The sequence below is a fragment of the Peromyscus californicus genome, unplaced genomic scaffold (assembly GCF_007827085.1).
Source record: "Peromyscus californicus insignis strain IS unplaced genomic scaffold, ASM782708v3 Scaffold_2__1_contigs__length_46816999, whole genome shotgun sequence".
Taxonomy (NCBI): Eukaryota; Metazoa; Chordata; class Mammalia; order Rodentia; family Cricetidae; genus Peromyscus; species Peromyscus californicus.
Genome location: NW_026294540.1, coordinates 8,237,498 through 8,262,354, shown reverse-complemented (window position 1 = coordinate 8,262,354; position 24,857 = coordinate 8,237,498). Strand labels below are relative to the sequence as shown.

At 50.5% G+C, this 24,857-nt stretch overlaps 1 protein-coding gene across 1 annotated transcript in view; it reads right to left on the bottom strand.

Annotated features, from left to right (window-relative positions):
- Window positions 1-24,857, bottom strand: part of Nos1 (nitric oxide synthase 1) — a 179,697-nt gene that overhangs the window by 32,244 nt on the left and 122,596 nt on the right. The window contains 12 exon segments of the mRNA XM_052755171.1: window positions 569-743; window positions 4,878-4,994; window positions 7,847-7,948; window positions 9,527-9,585; window positions 10,068-10,172; window positions 11,248-11,392; window positions 13,472-13,557; window positions 14,069-14,263; window positions 15,862-15,963; window positions 18,436-18,610; window positions 20,120-20,259; window positions 23,347-23,488. Coding sequence (XP_052611131.1) covers window positions 569-743; window positions 4,878-4,994; window positions 7,847-7,948; window positions 9,527-9,585; window positions 10,068-10,172; window positions 11,248-11,392; window positions 13,472-13,557; window positions 14,069-14,263; window positions 15,862-15,963; window positions 18,436-18,610; window positions 20,120-20,259; window positions 23,347-23,488 — 1,543 coding nt within the window.

The following is a 24,857-nucleotide window of genomic DNA, read 5'->3' as shown; positions in this document are numbered from 1 at the left end:
GAGATGAGGAAACAGAGTTTTCTCGGATATGAATGACCCTGAAGCATCTCAGGTCTCAATGTCTGGGTGGAAATCCAGGAAGAGGCTTATAGATGCAGCTCCCTCTAATAACACATAGGGCCTCAGTTTCCCCTTTTGCCTTCTGCACAAGTGCCCTGACAGAAGCTGCCCAGGACCCTTCCTCCTGGGGTTGCTGATGAGGAACTGATTCCAGGGCAGTGGACAGAGAGGATAAAAGCCACAGTGTTGGCTTTGGTGACCGGGAGGACTCTGAGTGGAAAAACGTATGCAGAGCTGTATCCTGGCTGAGGACACTGGGGGAAGGCTCTCCCTTGCCTGTCCTCTCTCTCTCTCCTTCATTTTCTTCCTTTCCTTCCTAACGTTTCTCCTTCCTTCCTCCCCCCTTCCCTTCCTCACTTTACCCACACCTCCTTCCCTTTCCCATGCTGGGGTTAGAACCCTGTGCCTCCAGCATGCTAGGCAAGCGCCCTACCACTGAGCAATCCTACCATTGAGCCACACCCCCACGGACCGCTTGGCGCTGTCTGGGGCACAGTGGGTCTCCTACCTTGAAGACCTTCTTGGCCCAGGTCCTGAAGGCTTCTTCCTGCCCACAGAGCTCATCCCCCTCCCTCATCTTCAGAATCCTCTCCCCTCCCAGCTCCTCCAGGAGGGTGTCCACTGCGTGCCCGAAGGCGCAGAAGTGGGGGTACGCCCGAGAGCCCAGGCCGAATACCGAGAACCTGTCCAGGAAAAAAACAGAAGGTCTGTGGTGGGGGCTGTAGGGCATAGGAGGTGTAGGCTATCTGGTACCATGGGCTGATTAGCGTGACCTCGAAATTCACGGGCTTGAGTCCCGAACCCCTATGGGATTGTATGTTGAAATAGCTTTAAGGAAGTGACCAAGGTTAGTAAGATCCTTATTATAAAGTCAATTTCCTCTCCTCCTCCTCTCCCTCCTCATCCTCATCCTCTTCCTCCTCCTCCTCCTCCTCTTCCTCATCCTCTCCAGAAAGAAGGTAGTTTTTAACAAGCCAGTAAGAGAAGCCAGCTGGAATCCGCCCCTTACTGAGGTCCTAACTTTCAGAACTATGAAGAAATACATTTCAATGGAAAGATGGCTTCAATCCCAAGAGCTCTTGAGACCCTTCTTCCTCTTGGTCTCTAATTGTGATTACTGTCCTCAAGAGAAAGTTCCAGTGGTTTCTGAGGAAGGAGAGTCGGGGAGGGCAGCGAGCGGGAAACACTAGCTGTTGGATGCATGCTCCTATGTTAGCTAGACCATCCACAGAAAGGAATCTCAACGGGGATGCTTCTGTTCGCCACAGATCAATTTGTCTTAAGAAGGAGGGCTATGAGAATTCTAATGTGGCGGCCTTCGGGGAGCAGGACTAGCAAAGTGACCAGGAGGACTTTTGAACATATCACATTGTTGGTCTAGAGGTAGGATTTCCTCCATGGGGTTAGAATAGAACCTTAGTCACGCACACTGTACCCTTTCTAATGTCTGAAACTGATGTTTCACAAGCTCTCTCCACCAAGAGAACGCTGATACTTGAGTCAGTAAGGGTCAAGTTAATATGAGTTTTCTCCATGCTGAGGTGGGGACCAAAGTATACCAGGGGGATGGACCTTGTTAACAAAATTTTTGTTTGTTTGTTTGAGGCAAGGTTTCATGTTGCCCAGGCTGGCCTTGAACTCTGATTCTCTTGCTTCCGTCTCCTGAGTACTGGGATTTCAGGTGTATAGTACTACATCCAGTTACTTTACAGTCTTATAGATATTATATAGCTCATTTCTGGAGAGTGGTCCTGGCTGGTGTTCTCAACCAATAGGACCACAATGATGGGTTCCAAAATGGGGCAAAAGACCCTCTCTCTTGTCTCCAAGGAAGGTACGCTGCTGAAGACAGTCACCCCAGATGAGCCAGGGAGCGGAGCCCTGTCATCCACTGTCCCTGAATGGTTTGAGGCTGATGGGGATGAGAAGACGATGGAGATGGAAGAGGAAGGAGGGACATTGGGAGGAGAACCTGCATCATTACGACATGAACTGGGATGGGCCCAGGGGTCTCACTGGTAGAGCCAAAGTTATCACAGGACCCTATGTCCTCTGCAGACCCACACCTACACGGTTAGATCGTGACATTCCCTTCTCTCACACCCTTCTGTTCCAGGGGCTCCTGAGCCTTCCCAAGTGCAGCCTGTGCATGAGGCCGGGTCTTTCCCATCGTGCCCCACAGTTTTACTGGGTCTGGGTACCACTCCTCACAGGGAAGCAGCCTGCACACAGATGTAGTAGCCAGTGTGGGCAGATCTGAGGAGTGAGAGAAAAGGGCTCTTCTGCCTCATGCCATCCATCTTCGCCTTAGCTCAATACAGATACACCTACATCGAACACCCCGTTATGTGGGTAATGTTGGCCACACTTGAGCATGCTTGATACTGTTAATGACTTTTCATGCTCTTTGAATTGCTTTTTAAAAAATCATTCAGATGTGTCTGTGAGGGTCTGCCCACATATGTGCAGATGTGCATGCCTATGCACAGGCAGAGGCCAGAAGAGGGCATTGAATATTCTCTTCTCCCTCTGCCTGTTCATTTGAGGCAGGGTCTCTCCTTGAATCTGGAGCTTACAATGTCTAAGTCAGCAAGTCCCAGCAACTCTCCTGTTTGCGCTCTCTTCAGACATGAGGTTGCAGGCATGTGTGGGATGCCTGTTCCATGTAACTTCCTTTTAATTTTCACTCACTGGCTTGGCAGACCACATTCTATGGCTTGAGTACTTGAATCCCCCTGACTCACATGTGGAAGCCTATTGTGAGGGATGAAGGGAAAAGGCTTCTGGGAGGTGATTAGGTCATCAGGGTGGGGCTCCTTAGAATAAAATTAGTGCCCATCTAAGGGGCTGAAGAAACCAGACTTCATCCCTTTCACCGCATGAGGACACGGCTATAAGGAGCTGTGTATGATTAGGAGTGAGCTCTCATGGGACACTGGCCTTGGACTCCCTAGACCCCAGAACTGAGAACAATTGATGTCTGTCAGCCTTTTGACACAGCATGGCCAACAGACTCAGACACATGACCGTTACCAGCTCACCAGCCAAGGATCAGGTGGCTGACTCATGGCAACACTTCTGGATGGGCTGAGAGGCCCGCACCACAGTCACTGGGAGACTCACGTTTCCATGACAATAGCTACTTAGGAGTCCAAAGCTCCTATTTTAAACCTCGAAACCAACAGTTAACTTAAGTCCTCATCTGCAGGGCCAGATAGCAAAGATATTTAAGATTTAAAAGTTGAAGGTGCCTTGTGGGCCTTTAGACAAGAAAACAACCCCCCCCAAAAAAAAAAAACCCCGACAACAAAAGCCTGCATATTTTTAACTGATGAAATTAAAATATCACCATAATAATCAAGTGCAAGTACTTTTGGTGTGTGCACAGGTATGGGCATACAAGCATATGGAGATGTCAACTTTTTTTTTTTTTTTGAGACAGGATGTTCACTGGGACCTAAGGACCCTGTCTCTCCTCCTCAGGGCTGGGATTACAGCTGCACATCCCGATGCATGCCTCCATGCCCGGATTTCACCCAGGTGTTAGGGATCGAACTCAGGTCCTCATGCTAGTGTGACAAGAACTTTACAGACTGAGCCAACTCTCCACACTCTTGAGTACAGTTCTTTAAATACAAGTCTACCAATGAGAAGAAGGGAGGTTTTTTGGAGGGGGAGAGAGGGGAGGATTAGGGTGGGGCTAGCATTTTTTCCTGACTGGATTATGAAAGTAATGCTAAAATAATGTTCTGATATCAAAAGCCAAGAGCTGCCCCACATTATGAGTGACCACACCCACACCCACATACGTACACTACATACAAAATAGAAAAGCATGTAAAAATGTTACAGGAGACATGATTCTTCGCCATTTAGGAGCCCTATGTCCGGTGCTGTCTATGAGCCTGGCTCTGAGCAGTCATTGAGAAGCCTCGTCTGGCCAAGGTGGGAGACGTTCATGACTAGGTCTGGATGGTGGACGAACAGTGTGTTGGTCTGTCTTGACCTTCATCCAGGACAGCAAGTCTTGACATTCCCCATTTTTTTTCCAAATATTTATTAAACTGAATACACATTGACTCCTCAAATGCACGTCTTTGGCCACCCCCTCCCCCAAATTACTTCATGGAATGTGACTCTGCTTAGGAAGGACGTGGGTTTGGGGAGTAGTTTTCAAACTGTACCTCACAGTAGAGGCCACCGGCAAGGTTTAGAATGGAAGAGGTGACGGCAGGCCCAATCCTAGACCAGCTGCAGGATCTCTTCAGGCTGGGCTTACACAGGCATCACACTGCTAGATGGCAAACCTCCCCAGGTTATTTTTGTTTTTGTTTGAGACTGAGTCTCCTAATGTAGCCCAGGCTGGCCTTGAACTTGTCATCCTTTTGCCTCAGCTTCTCAAGGGCCGGGACAACGGCACAGCCATGCACGGGTCACCTCCAGGTGACCCTACCATGCACCTAGGGTTGGGAACCACTGGGTCATCACGGCACCTAAGGTTCACCCTGTGTAAAATTTGTCTCCTTGGAAAAATGGCTTAGAGGGTGGCATCCGGAGACTAGTACCCTACAGCACAGATGGTGGATGAACCTTGGGGATGGGATCTGGGGGGGAGGCAGGGTTAGAGGTCAGAGGTCATCAGGTACAAATGTCCCCACACATGGGAGACCAGGTAGTGTGAGTCAGAGAGGGAGGGACCCCGGAGGAATGAAGGGACACTGGGTGAGAGTTCTCCTCCTGAACAAAGAGCCGCTTTGCAGCTGAGCCCTGCTCCCTTAGGGCCTTCGTCAGCCTCAGTGCCCTGTACCCGTGCTCACCTCACATTGGCCAGGGGTCCAGTACTTTCAAAGTTGTCCCTGAGGTCGGGTCCGTCGCCTGATGCCTTGCGGGAGTCAGAGTAAGAGGAGACGCTGTTGAATCGGACCTTGTAGCTCCTGTGACAAACGAACACGTGGCTGTGAGTTCTGCCCTGGAGCCCCTCTCCCGAGACAGGCTCCCACTCTGGATCTTCAACCTGTTGGTCCGAGTTCTAGAACCTCCTCTCCAGTATTGAGCCAAACTATACCACTCCTCCTCCGGGCTCTTGGAGAATGCATGGACTTACCCACAATAATCACCACAATGACAGCCGACCTCGCAGACTTAAATGTTTCCAGGCCTTGTTTAAATGGGGAGGGTTGGGACCCACAGAGTTCAGACGGTCTCATCAGTACGGAGAGGGGGATGGAGGGACCCTGTGGCTGTGAGACCAGGTCTCCTGGCCTCTCAAGTTTTAGCATGCGGAACTCTGCTAAAGTGAGGGTACTGGTTCAGTAGGGATGGGGCGGGGCCTGAGAGCCAACATTTCTGTCCCCAGACCTCACCAAGGAGCTGGAAATAAGACTGGTGCTCTCCAATATGGTAGCCATTTGCTCCCTTCAGCCATATAAACCCCAAGATAATTATAATGAACTACAATTAAAAACTAGATGTCCAAGAAGAGGGGACTTGGTTAAATGCACATAGTAGGTACTCAGAGGAGACTTTTCAGCCACAAAAAAGAAGGAAGTCACCCAGGTGGTGGTGGCACACACCTTTAATCCCAGCACTCGGGAGGCAGAGGCAGGTGGATCTCTGTGAGTTTGAGGCCAGCCTGGTTTATAGAGTTCCAAGGCAGCCAGGGGTACACAGAGAAACCCTGTTTCAGAAAACCAAAACACCAAAAAAAAAAAAAAAAATGAAGTCCCATCATTTGCAGAAAATGGGGGCTGGGTGATGGTGATGTAAGCCAACCCCAGAAAAATATTCCACATTTTCTCTCATTTGTAGCTCCTAAATTTATAGCGATACCTGACGTCATATACGTATAAACAGCCTGAACGTACAAATGAAGCTGTTTAGGGGACTCGGGAAGGGTGAGGAAGGGGGTTAGGGATGTAGGGGAAATATGCTTAACCTAAATATGTACTTGTATGAAAAATTTCAAACGTCAGTTCTTTGCCTGCACTAGTCACTTTCTGGTCCAGGTGCTCAGTAGCCATATGTTGTGGTGGCTGCTTGACAGCCAGGATCGACAGATGAGATCACTGTAGAAAGTCCCGCAAGGCTGGCCCATCCCTGCCAACACTCCCCTGCTGTGGAGTGACATTCTTAGACATTTTAGGGTCACGAGCCACATTTCCAGGAAAGATGGAAACTGTTTTTGGCACTGATCTGAAGCACGCATGGACACTGTGTGTGGGTGAATGTGTGTGCATGTGTGTGTATATGTATATGTGCACATGGGTACACGTGCGCATGCATGTAAGCTTGGTGTGCACATTTGTGGGGTGTATGTGTACTTACTTGTGTGTGGAGACCAGAGGTCTTTGGGAGTCTTCCTCAGGTGCTCTCTATCTTGTGTTTTGAGACAGAGTCTCTCATTGGTCTAGAACTCACCAAAAAGTTTGGCTAGTCTCCAGAACCTGTCTATCCCTGCCTCCCCAGGGCAGGAATAATTATACCTGCCTTCTTGGCTTGTTCTCTCTCTCTCTCTCTCTCTCTCTCTCTCTCTCTCTCTCTCTCTCTCTCTCTCTCTGTCTCCCCCCGCTGCCCCTTTTGCATTTCTGGAGACAGGGTCTCAATATGAAGCCATGGCTGGCCTTGAGCTCCCAGCTGTCCCCTACCTCTGTCTTCCGAGTGAGGAGATTAAAGGTGTGCGCCACCACACCTGGTCCCACCATGCCTGGCCCATGACTTTTTAAAATGTATGTTCAGAGGATGGAGCTCAGGTTCTCACGGTTTGAGATAAGCACTTTACAGGTCCAACATCTCCCCATAGTTTTCCCAGCCAGGGAGGATGTCCGAGACACGGGTCTCAGTACAAGAGGCTCAGGAACCCGAGACTGAAAGCAAAATCCGTTCCCATCAAGACCTTTTGCTTTTAGACACAACAAAAACGAGGGCTGGCAGTTGCTGCTCTGGCAGAGGATCTGAATTCAGTTCCCAGCGCCCACACGGAGGCTTAAAACTCCCTGTAACTCCAAGGGATGTAACTCCCCCTTCTGGCTTCTGTGGGCACTACACATACTCACATAATAAAATATATTTTAAAAAACCCAAACTAAAACAAAATTCCCAATACTCAACAAACAAACAACCCTTCTCTTCCCAAACCCTCTAAACGAAGACAGAATCCCAAACAGAACATTAGAATGCAAAAGGAGAGAGAGAGAGAGAGAGAGAGAGAGAGAGAGAGAGGAACAAAAAAGGAACATGCACATTCTGGCAGAGCATTTCTAGGCTGGATGCTTTTCAAAGTTTTTGTTCTAACAAGGTTCTAAATACACGGATGTGTATTTTCTGCCCCCAAAATAGACTCACATTGAGTCACTTCTCCAAATCCGTCATGCAGCATACCAGGGGGGTGGCTGTGTCGTTAGCGGGGGAGGCACGATGGATGGATGGTTGTGGGGTAAAAATACCAGCACGTGGACCGTATGAGGCTGGAGGTTTCTGCCATTGCTCTCTCTGTTGTTGACAATTCCCTCCAGCCTCAGCAGCAGCCTCCAGAGACTGGCAGGGGCCGAGATTTCTCACCATTCGGTTAACGAGAAAGACCAGAGGGCAAGAGATTTGCTTAAGGTCCTTGAGTTAGTAGCACAGCCTGGGTGAGAAGTCAGGTCTCTTTGAGAGTCAAAGGTGGCCAGGGATGTTCCAACACTGGGCATGCATCGTCTAATGTACGCCATGCCTGCACACACATACACAAACACACACACACAGCAGCAGCAGCACACACATGCACACGCACACAGATGCTCTCTACCTGCGCTGGCTGTCACGGACAGCAACCAGGCTGTGGGTTCCAGAGTCAGCCTGGGAGAGGGAAGGCCCTTTACGGGGAAAGAAACGCAAGGGTTCCGGGTACCTAGAGGGGAGAATGGATGGAGCCCTATCTCTCCCTGAAGGAGGTGGGGACAGGGGAGCTGCTGTGGATGGAAAGGAGAGGGATGGGGAGGTTGAGGCCAAGATGCTGGAGCTGGTGGGGAGCAAGTGCTGACCGGAAGGTGCTTGTGGTTCTGCTCCTTGGGTACCCAGAACCTGAGTTTGGTCCTGTGCTTTCAGGAGGGAGACCCAGAGAGATCGTCTCCATACATCTCTAAAGTCCAGCCAGTTATGCATCACACACACGTTCTTCCTTGTTTGCTAATTTTTCTGTTTTTGTTTTTATGAGACAGGTTTCTCTGTGTAGTCTTGGGACTCACTCTGTAGATCAGGCTGGCCTTGAACTCACAGAGATCCGCCTGCCTCTGCCTCCCAAGTGCTGGGATCAAAGGCGTGTGCCACCACCACCCGGCTCACACACACATTCTCAAGTCTCAGGGTCTGCTCTTTGGAGGCAACCCTGTATTGGTCTCCTCGAGGGGGGTTCAGTGTGCACATGCCCTGTGTTCAGCACCTCAAAGAAGGTTCTGGAGATTTCCAAAGGTGGTTTGGAGCACAGATACTTCCACCTTATAAAATGCTCTGACGGGAGTCCGTTTTGCCCTTTCACATGTGGGTCCTGGCGAACGAACTTAGTGATCAAGGTTGGTGGCACGCAACCCCCACCCCACTGAGCCATCTTGCCAGCCCTGTAAAAGGCCTTTGGAACCTCGAGAGCCCCGTGGGAGACGCAACTCCCCCAAGAACGAGCGTGAAACCACAGGCGTCTGCCTCACGAGATATCTTATTTACTCTTTCAACTTGACTTGGACATGAGCCGCGCAACCTCTGCGAGCCTCGGACGGGAGGTTCTAAGGAGAAAGTGGCTGCCACTGACTTCCAGCGTGAGTTCCAAAGGCAGAGAGTTCCAGAGAACCGAGGTTTGCACAGTGCGCCTCATCTTTCCTGAGACTCTACCATCTTTTTGTTTTTCCCTCATTTGGTTCCTACCAATCAAAAAGTCAAGGTGGATATTACAATCTTTGCTTGGGGGCATAGAGGAGAGGGGTGTTGAGCTGGAGACCTGTGGGAGCCCGTTTTCAGGTTCCTCGTGGCTTTACTCAGCAGGTTCACATAGAGAGGATGATTAGGATCACGGGCCTGAGTGCAGGTGTCTGGGATGGTCTGCACTTGGCTGTGCTGGGGGAGGAGGTCTTTTGCTCCACCCCTTGGCGTCTCTATAAAAACCCTGGGGCAGAGACAGTCGGCCCGTTGGAAAAGGTTCCAGGCCCTCTCGAGGCTATCCTTTATTTTCTATCTGTTCATCTCTGCAATATAAATCCTTTTATCTATTATTTCCTGCTGCTCACAATCGAGAAAACTCTAGGGAACTGTGGGGTTGGTGGGTAAACGCCCCACAGAGACCATAACAGCAGCCACAGTGAAGCCCAGACCACCAGCTAAAACCCATCTCCAAAGGCCATCAACCATAGCCTGGTCCTCACATGAACCTAGGTGTCAAGACATATTGTTCAATGGTTCCCAAGAGCAGCATGTGACGTCAGAGGGGACATTCACTTACTTCCTTTCCTCCTGTACAGAGTTCGGGTGCCTCATCTCCATCAAAGCACAGCCAAATTTCTAGAAGTCAAAACAAATGAACAGAATGTGAAGAACGTATTAGTGGATGGGCACAGAGTCTGGGGCCTTAGCCGGTAAAAGCAGAGCCTGAAGCCTGATGAATAGGTATCAGGGACAGCCAGGGGCTGAGATGGGCAGCCAATGTCCCGGCTGCAGGTTCAGTGTATGTATGGGGATGGGGTGGTTCACACCCAAAAGGCGTGAACTCTCCACCCCAGTGTACGACTAAGTGTTGTGGTCTTTATTGTATGAAAGCACTACCCCATGCTCAGAATTGGAGTACCTCAAACACACAGCTCACCGTGTTTAGCCAGGAGACACTGATAGACAAAACCTGGTATTGTCCCATTTGCCCAAGTTGGATCAAATCAAATCCTGGCTCTGGGGCTCGGGGAGGGAGGGCTTGCTTCTGAGGGGCAGTTGTGGGGAAGGGTCCTCTGGGGGCTGGAACTCCACGCTAGGGCAGGGGCATTCCCTCTCACCTCCCCGTTCTCAGGGGGGTCTCCATTGCCAAAGGTGCTGGTGACCACCAAGACCAGGGCTTCGTGCTCCAGGTGCACAATGTCATACTCCTCCATGGACATTGCCTAGGTGGGCGGGGACATGGGAGAGGGGAGAAGTGAGTGGTGACAGGGAGGGGTGAACAGGGACAGGGATACAAGGAGCAAGAAGGTGAGCTAGTCTGAGCTGCCTCTGTGCTCAGGGCCAGTGTTCCTACTATTCAGTGGGCTCACTAATGACGCTTGCTGGCATGACATCTTGCTATGGCCACTGTGTCCTGAAGGATTATGGGAACCTGGGCCCTGGTCCGATGAAGTAGTTTGTAGGAGATTAGATCTTTATGAAGACCCCTGGACTATGTTTTCCTTGATTGCATATGTGTATGTGTGGTGTGAAGTGTGTGTGTGTGCACATATGTGTGTGGTGTGAATGTGTGTGTGTGTGGTGTGCATGTGTGTGGTGTGGATGTGTGTGTGCATATATATGTGTGTGGTGTGAATGTGTGCATGTACATATGTGTGTGATGTGAATGTGTGTGTGTGTATGTGTGTGTGTGAGTGTGCATGTATGTGACGGTCAGAGGTTAACATTGGGCATCTTCCTCCACTGCTCTCCACTTCATTTCCTGAGACAGGGTCTCTTAGTTGAGCCCAGAGGTCACTGATTTGTCTAGGCTAGCCAGCCAGCTTGCTCTGGAGAGCTCCCCTGTCTCACTGCGCATGTTCTGGGACGACAGGCAGGCCACTACCTGTCATTTACATTTGGGTGCTGGGCATCCAAACTCCAATTGTCATGCTTGGATTATAAGTGCTTTTCTGGCTTAGCCATGCACCCAACCCCATGTCCCCAGATCCTGGAGTCCTGACCACAGTTAGGGTAGGTGTGGTCTGGCAACACCTGACCAGGTTTGCCCAGTATTTTCTCTAATCCTGCCTCCAGTACCCCAAAGGCCCTGAGCCCCTCGAGGCTGAGGGGCCCATCATAGGGAGAGACTGTCACCTGCCTCTTAGCATTACTTGCACACTTCTCAAAGGACTTTCTGAGGAACCCCAGCCACCCCAGATGCTCCATGAGAACCAGGGATCTTGTTTGGGTCAGATATGTTTGGAAAATATGTATAGTTCATAATTTCCCAAGTTATAATACACTAGCCTTGCTCACCTTGGCATCAAAGGCGTGCTTGAAGATCTCGCACAGCGTCTTGGCATAGGCTTGTGATTTGCCTGTCTCCGTGGCGTAGAGAATGGTTGCTTTGACCCTCTTGGCCATGGCTTGCCCCATCAGCTTGGCTGAGAACTTGACGGCTCTGCGAGGGAGCAGGTGGAGAGAAAAATGGGGAACAGAGAAGGGACACAGGAGGCTAGGATGGGACTTAGGGACCCCTTGAGACACACAGCACCCTGGAGTTCGGAGGCCATATTGACTTGTGCATTATTTCCCCAGAGCAACAAGTTCTGAGGTCCAAGGTTGGCAACGTGGCTGCTGTTGGATGGTCGTTTCTAGTCCCGAGACCCTTGTCAGCAATAATCTCCCAGCCCTGAATTAGAGGGACTTTAGAGCTTCTGAGATAAGAATTGATCTCATTTACGTATTTAGTGTGTGTGCACGGGTAGTCATGTGCTTGTGCCTTAGCCCAGGCACGGAGGTCGGAGGTCAGCCTACCGAATTGATCCTCTCCTTCCACCGTGTGGATCCTGGGATTCCGATTCAGATCGTTAGGCTTGGCGGCAAGTGCCTTTACCCCCTGAACCATCTCGCTGGTCTAACTTCAATGGTTTTATTGTTGTTGTTGTTGTTATTATTATTATTATTATTATTTTAACATGCAGGAAGGAAGAACAAGACTGCTTTATTTACAAACATACATCCGGTCAAGCTTCTGCATGGAGCTTGGTGCCTAGCAGGCAGTATCTGGATAGATAGCAAATATCTCTCGAAAGACCCTGTGAATTTTTAAAGACCCTGTGCCTAAGCTGGGAGGGGTTTGACATCAAGTTTGAGAACTCGAAGTTAGGGGTGTAGGGGTGGCAGGGGAGGAACAGGCACAGGGGGAGAGAGAGAGGAAGAGGGAAGGGCAGGAGTGGCTGCTTACCACAGACTTGGCTCTACCTTGCTGAACCTGAAACTCCCCTCCCTGTTCTTACTAGGAATCTCCTGGAAGACAAATTCCTAGACATCTCCCACCTGAGGCGGATTGGCAGGAAGTTCATCATTTTATAGAATTGGGGAAACCACCCACACTGCAGGAAGCCTCTGCACTCAAGGGGAGGAAGGAGAGGAATAAAAGTGCCCTGGAGGGCTCCCCCTGGAAGGCTGGGAGCACGGAGAGCAGGGATAATTAACCCACAGGGTCTCCACCCTGAACTTAATAACAATGTTTCTTCCAAGTGCTTTTCTCTCCTGGCTCCTGCAGAACGGAACTGTAGACAAAGGCTCTCCAGAGACCGTTTGGGGTGCTCTGGAGGAGGCTGCTGGTGAGCTCTTAGTGGCCGGAGGTTGGGGCCAGGGAGGCACGAAGAAGAGAAAGGAGGGAAGAAGGGATGGATGGAGGGAGAATGAGAATATCTGCTAGGTCCAGGTTCATGGGATCAGGTACCGCAAGGTGGACGGGAGTCTTGCCTCTGGGGTTCCTAGTATAAATGGTACCTGCAGCACACCTGGATGCCACACGTGAGAGTTCTAGAACCGAGGGCATGAACACAAGCTAGCTTAGCTTGTATCGGTGTCTTCTGCAAACAGAGGTTTCTGCTGAGGGGTCAGTGGGGGTTTCTTTCTTGGGACAGACAAGAAAACAGCTGTTGTTTTCCATTAAATCATCTTGGTGGTGTACACCACATACGCCAGCTGGACCCTGGGTTAAAAGTGATTCCTTAGTGCCCTTGGTCCATAGCTTCCTCATCTTCCTTTTGGCTCAGTTAAACCTTATTATTATAATGATAATAATTAATAATAATAATAATTATTATTACTAAATTTTTTTTTAAAAAAGGGTCTTGCCAGGCGGTGGTGGCACACACCTTTAATCCCAGCACTCAGGAGGCAGAGGCAGGCCGATCTCTGAGTTCGAGGCCAGCCTGGTCTACAGAGTGAGTTCCAGGACAGGTAGAGAGAGCTACACAGAGAAACCCTGTCTCGAAAAACCAAAAAAAAAAAAAAAAAAAAAAAAAAGACAGGGTGTTGTTATGTAGCTCAGCTTGCCTTACCTATACCCCTCCATCCTCTGTGTGTGTGTGTGTGTGTGTGTGTGTGTGTGTGTGTGTGTGTGTGATGGTGGTGGAATGGAAATACCCACCACCGTGCTGGCACAGGGTACAGCACCTGCCTAGCTCCAGGTACCCCCAGCTTGTGAACAGATCCCTCCATCCCCCGGGTTCAGGGCACTCACTCTGCCAATTTCTTGAAGCCAATTGCTCGCCGCTTCGTGGGGGTCCCGTTGGTGCCCTTCCACACATGGGTGTTCCATGGGTCAGGCTGGGAAGAGAAGCAACGATACCAGTCATAGCCCTGAGGAAATTCAATCCCACCTGGAGATGCCCAGGGCAGCTAGGGCTGGCCAGCCCTCAGCCCTACAAGGTAGGGATTCAGCCAGGGATGGCCACAGATGTCCCTGTACAAGTCGATCGGCACAGCCTCCCCGCATGATCCCACCAGCCCTTCCCACTTAGCCCGGGTCCCATCAGACTCTGAGATAGGATCTAGCTATGTAGCCCTGGCCGGCTGCAAACTTGTCATCTTTCTGCCTCCTGAGTTCCAAGGTTCTAGGTGTGTACACCCCCTCCAACCCAAACTCTTCCTGGATAAGCACGTCCTTTTCCTGAATACTCATTTCCTGTCTCCGTAAGTCTCTCAGGCTACTGGGCACACGTGAGTCCACAGCACTGACCCCGATAGAGACGGGCCTCTGTGGGTTGGGGAAACTTGGCCCAGGGCAGGGTAGATCTCGGGGCAGAGGGGGAGCACGCAGGGCAGTGTGGGGCAGGACCTGGTATTCGAAGGATGGGGTGAGTCGATAGTTGAGCATCTCCTGGTGGAAGACAGGGGTGATGCTGCCCGACATGGGGGGCACAATCCACACCCAGTCGGCGGGGCAGCCCCCTCTGCAGCGGTATTCATTTTCCATGTGTTTGATGAAGGACTCCGTGGCTGAGTGGTGGTCAACGATGGTCACCTTGTCACTCTGCGGGAGGAGAAGGGACAAGGAGTCAGGAATGGAGAGAAGGTGGGATGTTTGGGAGCCTTCCTTACAGAGTCTGCCAAAGGGCCGCCTTGGGATGAGTCCTAGTTCTTGAAGTCTAACGGTACAGGACAAAGGTTCTGCTTGGTGCTAGTGTGCTTCCAAGACCTTCCTGTCAATCTTGCCCATCTTCCCTCCCACCTTTCTCTAACCCGGGGGGGGGGGGGGGGGGGGGGGGGAGGGGGCGGGGGCAAGCCTCAGGCGGGAGCTAGACTCTCAGGGCTTTGGTTTGTTTTTCTTATATCTGTTCACTTATTTCATGCTTTACTTATCTTCTGTAACTATTTATCCCAGTGAAATAAAATCCCCTCAACTTAGTTTTAAGGAGTGAGTTCGAGCTGACTGGAGATCAGAGGAGTGAGCCAGCGTGGAGGTGGGCGGACCAGTGTCTGGCACAGGCTGGAGCTGGCGGGCATGGATTCACAAGTTGTCGAGAGACACTGCCCTGACTCGGTTCCTTCCCTCACCTCTCCTATGTCCTGAGTGTCCCCACCAGGGGCTCAGTTCTGATCATTTCCACGGCTCCTTAATTCTCCCTGGGAGGTGGCCTCTTGCCCCGCCACCTCTACAGATCTCTGCACCATGATGTTTTGTGAGGTGCTTACTCTATTCACGTCTACCCAAGGTCTGAATGAACATGCTTGTCCTCTGTCTACTCACACTGAGGCCTCTGGCGCTCCCAGGATAGGACTGACCTCAAGTCCTGAAAGTGGAGGCTGAGATCCCCGTTAGTGTCTGGACAGCTGGAAGAATTGCCAGTGCCCACCTTGTGCTCAAAAGCAGCACTTTCTAGGTGGTATACTTCCCACCCATCTTACTAGAACTTCTTGTGGGGGTGGGGGCAGGGAGCTATGTGGCTGAGGGTGAGGTTGGGTGTCGTCCCTGTGATGTGAATGTCAGAGTCTCTAAGAGATGACAAAGCATGGAGATACCGCCCTCAAATGGCGGAATGGTGAGTGTCAAGTCCAGGGTTCTCTCCCACTTCTCTGTAGCAAATGTCTACCCTGCCAAGGCCCACAAGACAGGAAGGCATGTGGACAGGAAGTAGGTCACATTGACAGATGGAAGCCCCCTGAAGGTGATTGTGTGTGTGTGTGTGTGTGTGTGTGTGTGTGTGTGTGTGTGTGTGTATGTGTGTATTCAAGTGTGTAGGAAGGTGCATGTGTGTGTGTGTGTGGAGGTCAGAGGGGGACTTTCTTCAGATGTCTGTTTGAGTCAGAGTCTCCTCTTGGCCCAGAGCTTCACCAAGCTGGGCTAGGCTGGATGGCCAGCGAGGAGCTACGGATTTGCCTGTCTCTGCCTCCTCTATCAGCATTGCTGGGATTACAAGCATTTGTCCCCTCCATCTGGCTCTCTGTGTGCGTTCGGGGGGTTGACTTTAGGACCCCATGCTCTATGATATATTCTGACTGACCCATGTCTCCAGCTCCTGCAGGTGGATCTTGTTGGCAGAACCCTTGACCCTCTGTTTGGAGTTTCTAGAAAGTTCTTTCCCCCCTCTCTCTTTTGAGGCTTGAGCATGGCACTTAGCCTTAGGGTACCTGGAAGCTGTACAGAACAGCAATGTTGATCTCCACCAGCGCCTGGTCCTTCCACAGTGAGGACGTCTTCCTGGTGTCCAAGTCCATCTTCTTGGCTACTTCCTGGAAGGGTGAAGGAAACATAGACTCATGGGCTGGCTAACTCTGGATTTCAAAGACAGCTGTGTTGTGAGTGGTAGAGTTCTTTAATGATCAGTGAACCCATTCATGGGCTGGCTTACTGGCCCACAGGTCCCAAAGATTTGCTACTGACAATCCAGGTGGTAACCAAAGAGACATGGTTGGCCCTTTTGCCACCAAACTCATGTGCCAATCAACGGAGGAGACTGTGCAAATGCCTGACACTTGAGACCTGGAGAGCCGGGAGCTAACTGCTTTCTCAGCCAACAACACTCTAGCAAAATAACTTGAAAGAAATACGTCCCGGCATTAGTATTTGACATAACAGAATGAACAGCCCAGACGCAGAGGCCTGAGGCAGATTCCTTAATTAAAGTCATGCCTTTCCCTCTCTTTGTCAAGGCTAGTCGCTAGTGGGAGCCCGGTCTCATTACTACGCTCAGATGCCACCATCCCTCAATCTGGGTAAATTGCTCCTCAGCCCCGGCTGACATTGTATATCCAGCAGCTGGAATTGAAGGGCCGGGGTGGCAGAGCCTCTCATTTAAGTCATGAGGTGACTTGGAGAGCAGAGAGCAGACTTATTAATTCACTGTCCGAGGTGAAGGCTTTCGGTTTAGTTTGGATCAGAATCCGGGGACACCTCTGCAGAAAGTGAATGACTCCTGTTTTATGTGATATGCTTACCACCCTGGTCAATCTCTGAGATGGGGGAGGGTACACACAGCTGGGGCACTGGGCAGCTTTACTTTGATTTAAAGAATAAAAATTTGTTCAAAAGTGCCCTTTCTGACTTGAAGAAAAGCCGAACCACTTCCAGATGTTGCTTAAACTAAGATGTGGACGGATGTGCTTTTTTCTTCCTTTGGTGCCAGAGGTTTGTGTATACTGGTGTTCATCTAGTGGAATCTTCTAGGGAGCTGTAAAAATGCTGATACCCAGGCCATACCCCAGACCAATGGTGTAAGAGTCCTGTGGACTGACACCCTACCACCAAGAAACTCCGACAACCACTTTCCATAGTGACACCAGTGAACATTATTTTGTTTTTCATGTTTTTTAAACAGGGTCTCATGTAGCCCAGGCTGGCCTGGAACTTGCCGTGTAGCAGAGGACAGCCCTGAACTCCTGATCCTCTAGATTCTACCTCCCGAGTATGGGATTACAGGCGTGGGCTACCATGCCTGGTGACGCCAATGGGTTTTTAACAGAATAAACCTAGCACTTGGCTCTGAGTTCTAATATCAGCTCTTCAACTGATAGACTGTGTGATCCAAGCCCAGCCTTGACCTCTCTGTTTCTCTCTAACGGCTTTGGAAACAAGGTCAACAGTTGCAAATCATTGTTAGGACATTTGTTGACAAACAAAATACAACAAAAAATACAAGTCGGACTGGGGCTCTAGCTCAATGGTACTGAGATTGCTCAAGGACCTTGGTTCAACCCCCAGCATCACAGAAGCAAACAGAAAACCAAAACCGAACAAACTTAATAAACCAAGAGCCCCAATCCTCCAGGAACACACACACCCTGCATAGCTTCTTCTGCTGGCCCTCTACACCGAGCACTCCTCAATTGCATGGTCAGACCACCCTGGACCAAAATATTAGAAAGAATTGCATCTGTACAAAGCATGTGAAGCCATTCCCCCTGTCGCTGGTCCTTGAACTGTAGAGGGACAGCCCTTTATATAGTACCTACCCTGAGTCTAGAATCATATGCCAGCTCCAGAAGGTTCAAATATACGGGAGGCTCAGTGTAAATACCGCAGCATTTTATGTATGGGACTCGAGCATCTGAGGTAGGAGTGTGTGTGTGCACGCGTGTGCGTGTGTGCGCGCGCGCGCGCGTGTGTGCATATGTATGGGTATACACATATGCATACATGTGTGTGTGGTGCACACGCTATATATGTTCATGTAGAGGCCAGAGAGAAGCCTCAGGCACCAGTGTTGTTCCTTGGGGGCCATCTGTCTCATCTTCTGAGGCAGGCTCTCACAGTGGCCTGGAACTGACCAAGAAGGCTAGGCTGTCCGTCTAGCGAGTCCCAGAGACCCATCTGTCTCCACTGCCCTGGTCTCGGGGTTATACATACCCACTACCAATCCTGGATTTTAAAATGTGAGTTCTGGGGATTAAACTCAGTTTGGGTGGGAAGCCCTTCACCAACTGAACGGCCTCTCGGCCCCTCCGCAGATAGTCATAGCTGGAAGAGCCCGGGGAATCCTCTGTGGATGTGTCAAGGGAGGACTTCATGTGCAAGGTGCTTGCATGGTGTTCGTGGTGGAGGTGGCTGCGCTACTTGCTACTTCAACCATCGCTAGGAAAGACATAGGCGCTTCTGGCATTTCTAGAAGATTCACCAGGACTGCAGTTCTGTCCCACCCCTATCCAATCTCCCAGCCCCAAAGCTGCTGAGCAGCTGTCCACTGTTCCCGCATCCAGGGACCTCACCTCCAGGATGTTGTATCGAGAGTTGTCACAGTAGTCACGGACACCGATCTCTGTGCCCATGTACCAGCCGCTGAAGGGACAGGCGCTGAACTCCAGGCCGCCAATCTCGAGCAGCATGTTGGACACAGCAGGGAGGCCGTACCATTTGAGCCCCAGGTCTTTAAACCAATCGAACCTGCAGAGAGCAAATGGCCCCTGCTCAGCATGGAACAGTGTCTCCCGAGCATCTGGGTAACAGCATCCTCAGGGGATGCTCCAGGCCCAGTACCCGCTGGGACCATGCACAGAACCGGATTATTGACATCTCCACCTCCCCACAATCTCCTCTGTCCTATGCCTTCACTTTTAAATCTATGCTTGATTCCAAGCTTAATGTTTCTCGCTCTGGGAAACCTTCCCAATGTCCAGCTGGGTCCGGGTGACCTCACATTTCTCCTCTGCTGTACTCTGTTGGAACTGAGTGTTTTAGGAGTTGTTTTTCTACAGTCTTCTGCTCTTTGACACAAACCACAGAGGCAGGGACACAGTGGGCCCCTAACCTAGTGCCACAGCTGGATGGAGTAAGGACTGTAAAGACAGTTGAACAGGCCTAGAAATGAATGGAAGCCAAGTGTGCCTCGGCATCTGGTTGTGTTCCGATGTATCAGGAGCCCCAGGACAGGTGTTCCCTGTCCAGGGAAGGCTCAGGCAAGGCAGGTGGGGTACCAGTGCCAGGTTGTAACATTGCAGGTTCCCCCAGAGGCTTAGCCAACAAGGTCAGCACTGTTATTTGTGTATGGGATATTTTAAATGAAGCCACACTTAAAAAAAAAAAAAACATTAAAAAAAAACCCTTCTTTAAATAGGCAGGCTCCCTCTTGTGTGACTCACCTGTCATCACACCCTCATGGCAGGTCTGAGCTGAATCCTGTTTTTATTTTAAAAGTTGAGATATAGTTCATCATAGATTAAAAATAATTAGCTTGGTTTTTTAAGGTCTGTTTTGCACATTACTTAAATTTCTTAGCAACCTCCCTTAGGTTAGGCTCCAGTCTAGCACCTCAGCGTGGCTTTCCTTCATTCATGTTATAATTACATTTATTTACTTGTGTGTGTGTGTGTGTGTGTGTGTGTGTGCGCGCGCGCGCGCGTGTGCGTGTGAGCATGCATGCGTGCATGTGTGCATGCGTGCTCTAGAGGACAGCTTACAGGAGTCAGTTCTGCCCTCCCTGGTGTGGGCTCGGGGATCCAACTCAAGAAGTCAGGCTTGGCGGCAAGCTCCGTTACCGGCTGAGCCGTCTAACACCTCACCAACTAGCACATCCTTTACTCTTAAAGGGCACATGCCACCTGCCTCTCTGACCTTGATCTCCTCGCTACTTCTAGGCTCTAGATTCTGTCTGAACTTGGTTCACTCAGGGTCAGCCACTGTATGCAGCTTCCTCGATGGAATGCCCATGTCCGTAGTAAGACAGTAGGCTTTGGCTGGGCAAAGGGCAGGTCATGGAGTTGCTTAGGAGTAGACGTGTCGGATGGCTCAGGCTGGTTCAGAAGGACCCCTTGTCTCCCAGCCTGATAGCCAGGATGGGACCCAGGACCCTCTTGCTGTCTGTTGGGGTTGGGAGAACCTGGGGTGGAGATGGGGAAGGAGATGGACAGAGGAGGTTTTCGGGGGGACCCCCATCCCCAGGGCAGTTCCTCTTACTTGGGGTGCCTGATGGGCACTTCCAGCACCAGCTCTGGGGGGATCTGGAAGAGCTCAGGGTCATTGCCGTTGGCCTGGAGCAGGAGCGGCAGGACATCGAAGCGGCCTCTCGGGGCCTTCCAGCCCTGCTGTATGCAGATCTACAAACAGAGTCCCCCTGTCACATCTCTGCCCCTGCCCCTCCACATACAGCAGGCACAGGGGGCCGGGGCAAGCAGAGGTCCTCACACAAGCTCTCTGGGGCCTCTCAGTCATGAGAGGAGCTTAAAAAAAAAAATAAAATAAAAGCCTCCTGTACAAGCTCAGTCTGACCTCACCATAGAACCAGGGCAACTTCTCCAGGGGACACAGGTCAGCACTGTCCAGAAAGGGTCTCCTGTGCCTGATGGGCACACAGAGGGGATGAGGGCTGAGTCTGACTAACTGTGGCATCCCCCATGGGCTAGCTTTATGTGTGGTGTTAAGTGCTGTGAGATACAAAGGAGATCTCCAGTGCTGTGGCTCACTGTAGAAAACGCACAGCTGTTCACAGACAAAGTGAGACACAGGAGTCCAAGTGTTCTGGAGGCCTCATTAAAAAGAAAAAACCCAAGAAAGGAGGCTCATTTCATTAGCATACTCATGTTAAACTGTGAATTTTAAATCCAACTATGTACCTCATATGAATAATAATTCATTAACAATGGATTAAGATTTTTTTTTTTTTTTTTTTTGGTTTTTCGAGACAGGGTTTCTCTATGTAGCTTTGCGCCTTTCCTGGGACTCACTTGGTAGCCCAGGCTGGCCTCGAACTCACAGAGATCCGCCTGGCTCTGCCTCCCGAGTGCTGGGATTAAAGGCGTGCGCCACCACCGCCCGGCAGGATTAAGATTTTAATGAGACATTTGACACCAAAATTAAATAAAACATTTGTTCATTTACTAAATATATTAAAATCTATGTTTATAGAATATAATAAAGTCCATTAAATATCAATATTCATTTACTAATTGTATACATTTTTATTATTTGATTTTTATTTTAAGTGTTCTCTCTGCGGTGTGTGCATATTGTGTATGTGCTTATGTGTGTAGGCTCTCAACCTTATTTTATTAGAGAGGGTCTTTTTTTTTTTTTAAAAAAAAAACCTTTATTGTTTTTATTTTATGTGTGTGGGTATTTTGCTTGGGTATATGTCTATGTACGAGGTGCATCCCTGGTGCCTGTGGAGGCTAGAAAAGGGTGTTAGATTTCCTTGAACTGGAGTTATAGACAGTTGTGAGTCACCATGTGGGTGCTGGGAATTGAACCAGGGTCCTATGGAAGAACCACTAATGCTGTTAACCATAGAGCCATCTCTCCAGCCTTGAGGGTCTCACTGTGTAGCCCTGACTGTCCTGGAACTCACTAAGTAGACCAGGCAGGCCTCTGACTCCAGAGTGCTGGACCAAAGGTGTGTGCTACCACGCTGGGCTCTACCAACTTTTTTGAGACATGGCCTCTGGCCACACCTGGAGCTCGCAGGTGTGGCTAGATCGGCAGTCAACAAGCAGGATCCTCCTGTCTGCAGCTCCTCTGTGCTGGTATTACAGGCATGTGTCTCTGTGTCGAGCTTTCTGTGGGTGCTGGGGATCCATGTTCAGGCCCTCAAGCTCATGCAACAAACCCTTTGCTTACTGAGTCACCTCGCCAGCTCTATTTTGTTTTGAGACACAGTCTCACTATGTAGCTCAGGCTGGCCTCAAACTCACAACCCTTCCACCTCAGTCTTCAGAGTGCTGGAAGTACAGGTGTACACCACCATGATGCACAAAGAAGTGAGTCTATTTTAAATATGATATTTAGTAGTAAAATTAAATATATTTAATCCATGAGGTTTCCTAATTTATCCATATGCTAATTTGCTCTACCCTACTACTATAATTTCAAAATATACTCAATATAAGACTACTGATGAGTCCTTTCCCTGTTTGTTTGTGGTCATCTTGGAGATCTCTTGGTTGGGGTCAGCTCAGCTGTGTAGCATGCTTACAGGCACACATATGCACAGGCTACCATCAGGGACACGAAGGGCTCCACATAACAACGTGGCCAGGTTTGGGATGTTTCTGTGTGCGGTGTGAGTGGAAACAGAAGTCCTCCATCTTGTCTTCAGGAGGACACATCCTGGCCAGGGATGGTTCTGGACACAGATAAGGAAGATTAGGGCGCATGGTCATGTTCAGCTAAGCAGGAGCCAAGGTCAGCCAAGTACACGCTTGGCAGTTAGCGCTCAGCCAAGCAGAACGGAGTCTGGGGAGTCTGGCCCAGGCTCTGAGGGCACAGGTGCGGCTCCTGGTTGCCCTGGTTACAGTCAGTTCTCAGGATTATCACATTTCAATGAGAAAAGCCTTATGCATATGAAGCCAGCACACAGGGGTGGGGAGAAAAGCAGGGCGTGTGTGGGTCGAGTAAAGGGGGACCTGGACATTGGCATCTCTTTGCTGTGTAACCAGTGGGCACAGCCTATTTGGTAGAGTCTGTTCCCTGAACTGTGGGTCACTATGTCCGTATGGAAGGGACTCTGGGAAGGGAGATGGGCAGTCTTGGTTCTCTTGGTAGCTTTTGTCAACTTTGGTCCCCAGCACTGTGGAATGCAGATGCCTGGGTGAGTCAAGCTCGCTCCAGGAAGGACTGATAACTCAGACTTTTTTTTTTTTTTTTTTTTTTCAAGACAAGGTTTCTCTGTGTAGCCCTGGCTGTCCTGGAACTCACTGTTGTAGACCAGGCTGGCCTCCAGCTCACAGAGATACCCCTGCCTCTGCTTCTCAAGTGCTGGGATTAGAGGCGTGCGCCACCACACTTGGCTCAAACTATTGATCAACACACGAAAGGAGGAAAGGAGCCACGCCTGTCAGCTCAGGAAGGTGGCCAGGGATGTGACTTCACTGGACAACATTTCCCCTGGTGGGAAGCTGGAAGACCTTCCCTAGAGTCTTAGACATTCCTTCATTCATTTAATAGTTGAGGGTAAATTCCTTGGCAATAGACAAGACTCAGTCTATTCAACTCTGAAAGGGGGCGGAAGCGCCCATAGGGAGGGTTGTGTCTCGAGATTGAGGTTATGGGTGGTTATGTGTAAGAGCAGGTCTGAGGAGTGGGTCCTGTGTTCCTTGCTGGCTGGCCCCTCTGGGACAAAGCGTTCAAGTGGAAAAGAATGGGGGAACCAAAAGCCCAACCAGGGATGGGCTTGGTGCCTCTCAGCTTACCTCTGTAAATTGCACATTGGCTGGGTCCCCCAAGGTGGAGCCATCTGGCTGCTTGTAGCCGGCGTAGCGGATGAGCTGTGAGTTCCACACTCGGAAGTCATGCTTACCGTCAGTCCTCTGAGGGAAGATAGTGATGGCCGACCTTGGGAGAGGGGAAAGGACATGAGTCACCAGGGCAGGATTTGCCCTTTGGAGGACACAGTGACAAAGCTTGGGGATCGGATGTTCGGGTCCCTAGCTGTGGGAAAGGAGTTGAGTTACCAGCTCCTGCCACAAAACCCACAGTCTGTGCAAGGTGGAGGGTGGGAAACATATATCCTGGCTCAAAGTTGTGACCCTCCTACCTCAGCCTCCTGAGGGCTGGCGTGAGAGAGATGTGCCACCACACACTGCAAGGCATACGCCCCGCTGAGGGATGTGCCGCCATACACTGCAAGGCATATGCTCTCCTGTCTGAATGTCATGTTCCATCCTTCGTCTGAAATCCCTCTCTGCTGCCACAGGCTCACAGCCAAGACTGCGCTAGGTTCTAGCTCCATAAACAGCATTTGAGATGGAGCTCCCTGGACCCCGTTTTTTGAGCGCGTTTTGTAGGTCTTACTCTCCAGGCCAGGGGATGCAGCATTTGATGCTGCAGGCCACAGTGTCACCGACGCCAGAGAATGAGGACAGAGTCTGGGCTGAAGGCAACTCACGGAGGCAAAAACTGAGGCTCCGACATCTCTTAGTGAAAAAATCTCCGCACCACATGGGAGACAAGCAAGCCGCCTTCCCTCTGGCATGAAGACACGTGGCTATGTCTGTGCGTGGCCACCAGCCAGAGTCTGTTTGTGTGCACATACATTTAAGAAGCCTGTTGACAAACAGGCGAGCCGCACATAGCGAGTGGGGTGTGATACTCGCTCTCCTCGTGGGAACTGAGTTGGAGGGAGACAGAAGCACGGCCACGCCTCCTCATCTGCCTTTCTGGAGCTACCTGAGGGCAGTTGGAAGGCCTGTGCTGTTGAGTCACTCGCTCAGGCATAAACTATTTCGGCTCGCACCGTACGTCCTCCTGTGTCTGTGGTGTAGTTTTGAGACCCGAGATTTACATCTTAAGACAACAATCCTAAGTCATTATTTTAATTAGCTCTCCATGAAGCTCCTCTCCCCAAAGTAGATCGGTGAACACAGCAGAGGGGTGCTGCCGAGTGTGGGGTGACCCCCCTTCCTCTTGCCAGCTCACAGTGTCCCTTGAAAACCACCAGAAGAGCCCCTAAGCGACTCGAGGGCTTAGCCTTGGCAAGGCCTGCCATCATTCAGAGTTTAGAATATGCTGGAATCCACGCCGGAGGCAGACAAGCCCTCTCTGTAACGAGCTCAGGGCACCCCAGGGTGGGGGGTTGTGGGAATATCCCTGAAAAAGTCTTGGGTATTTCTGAGGCGGGACTGATTCTCAGCAGCGGGGAACAGAAGTCACCAGCAGGATTGACAAGTGCAGTCAACTGTGGATGGGGTCTCATCTGTGAGGG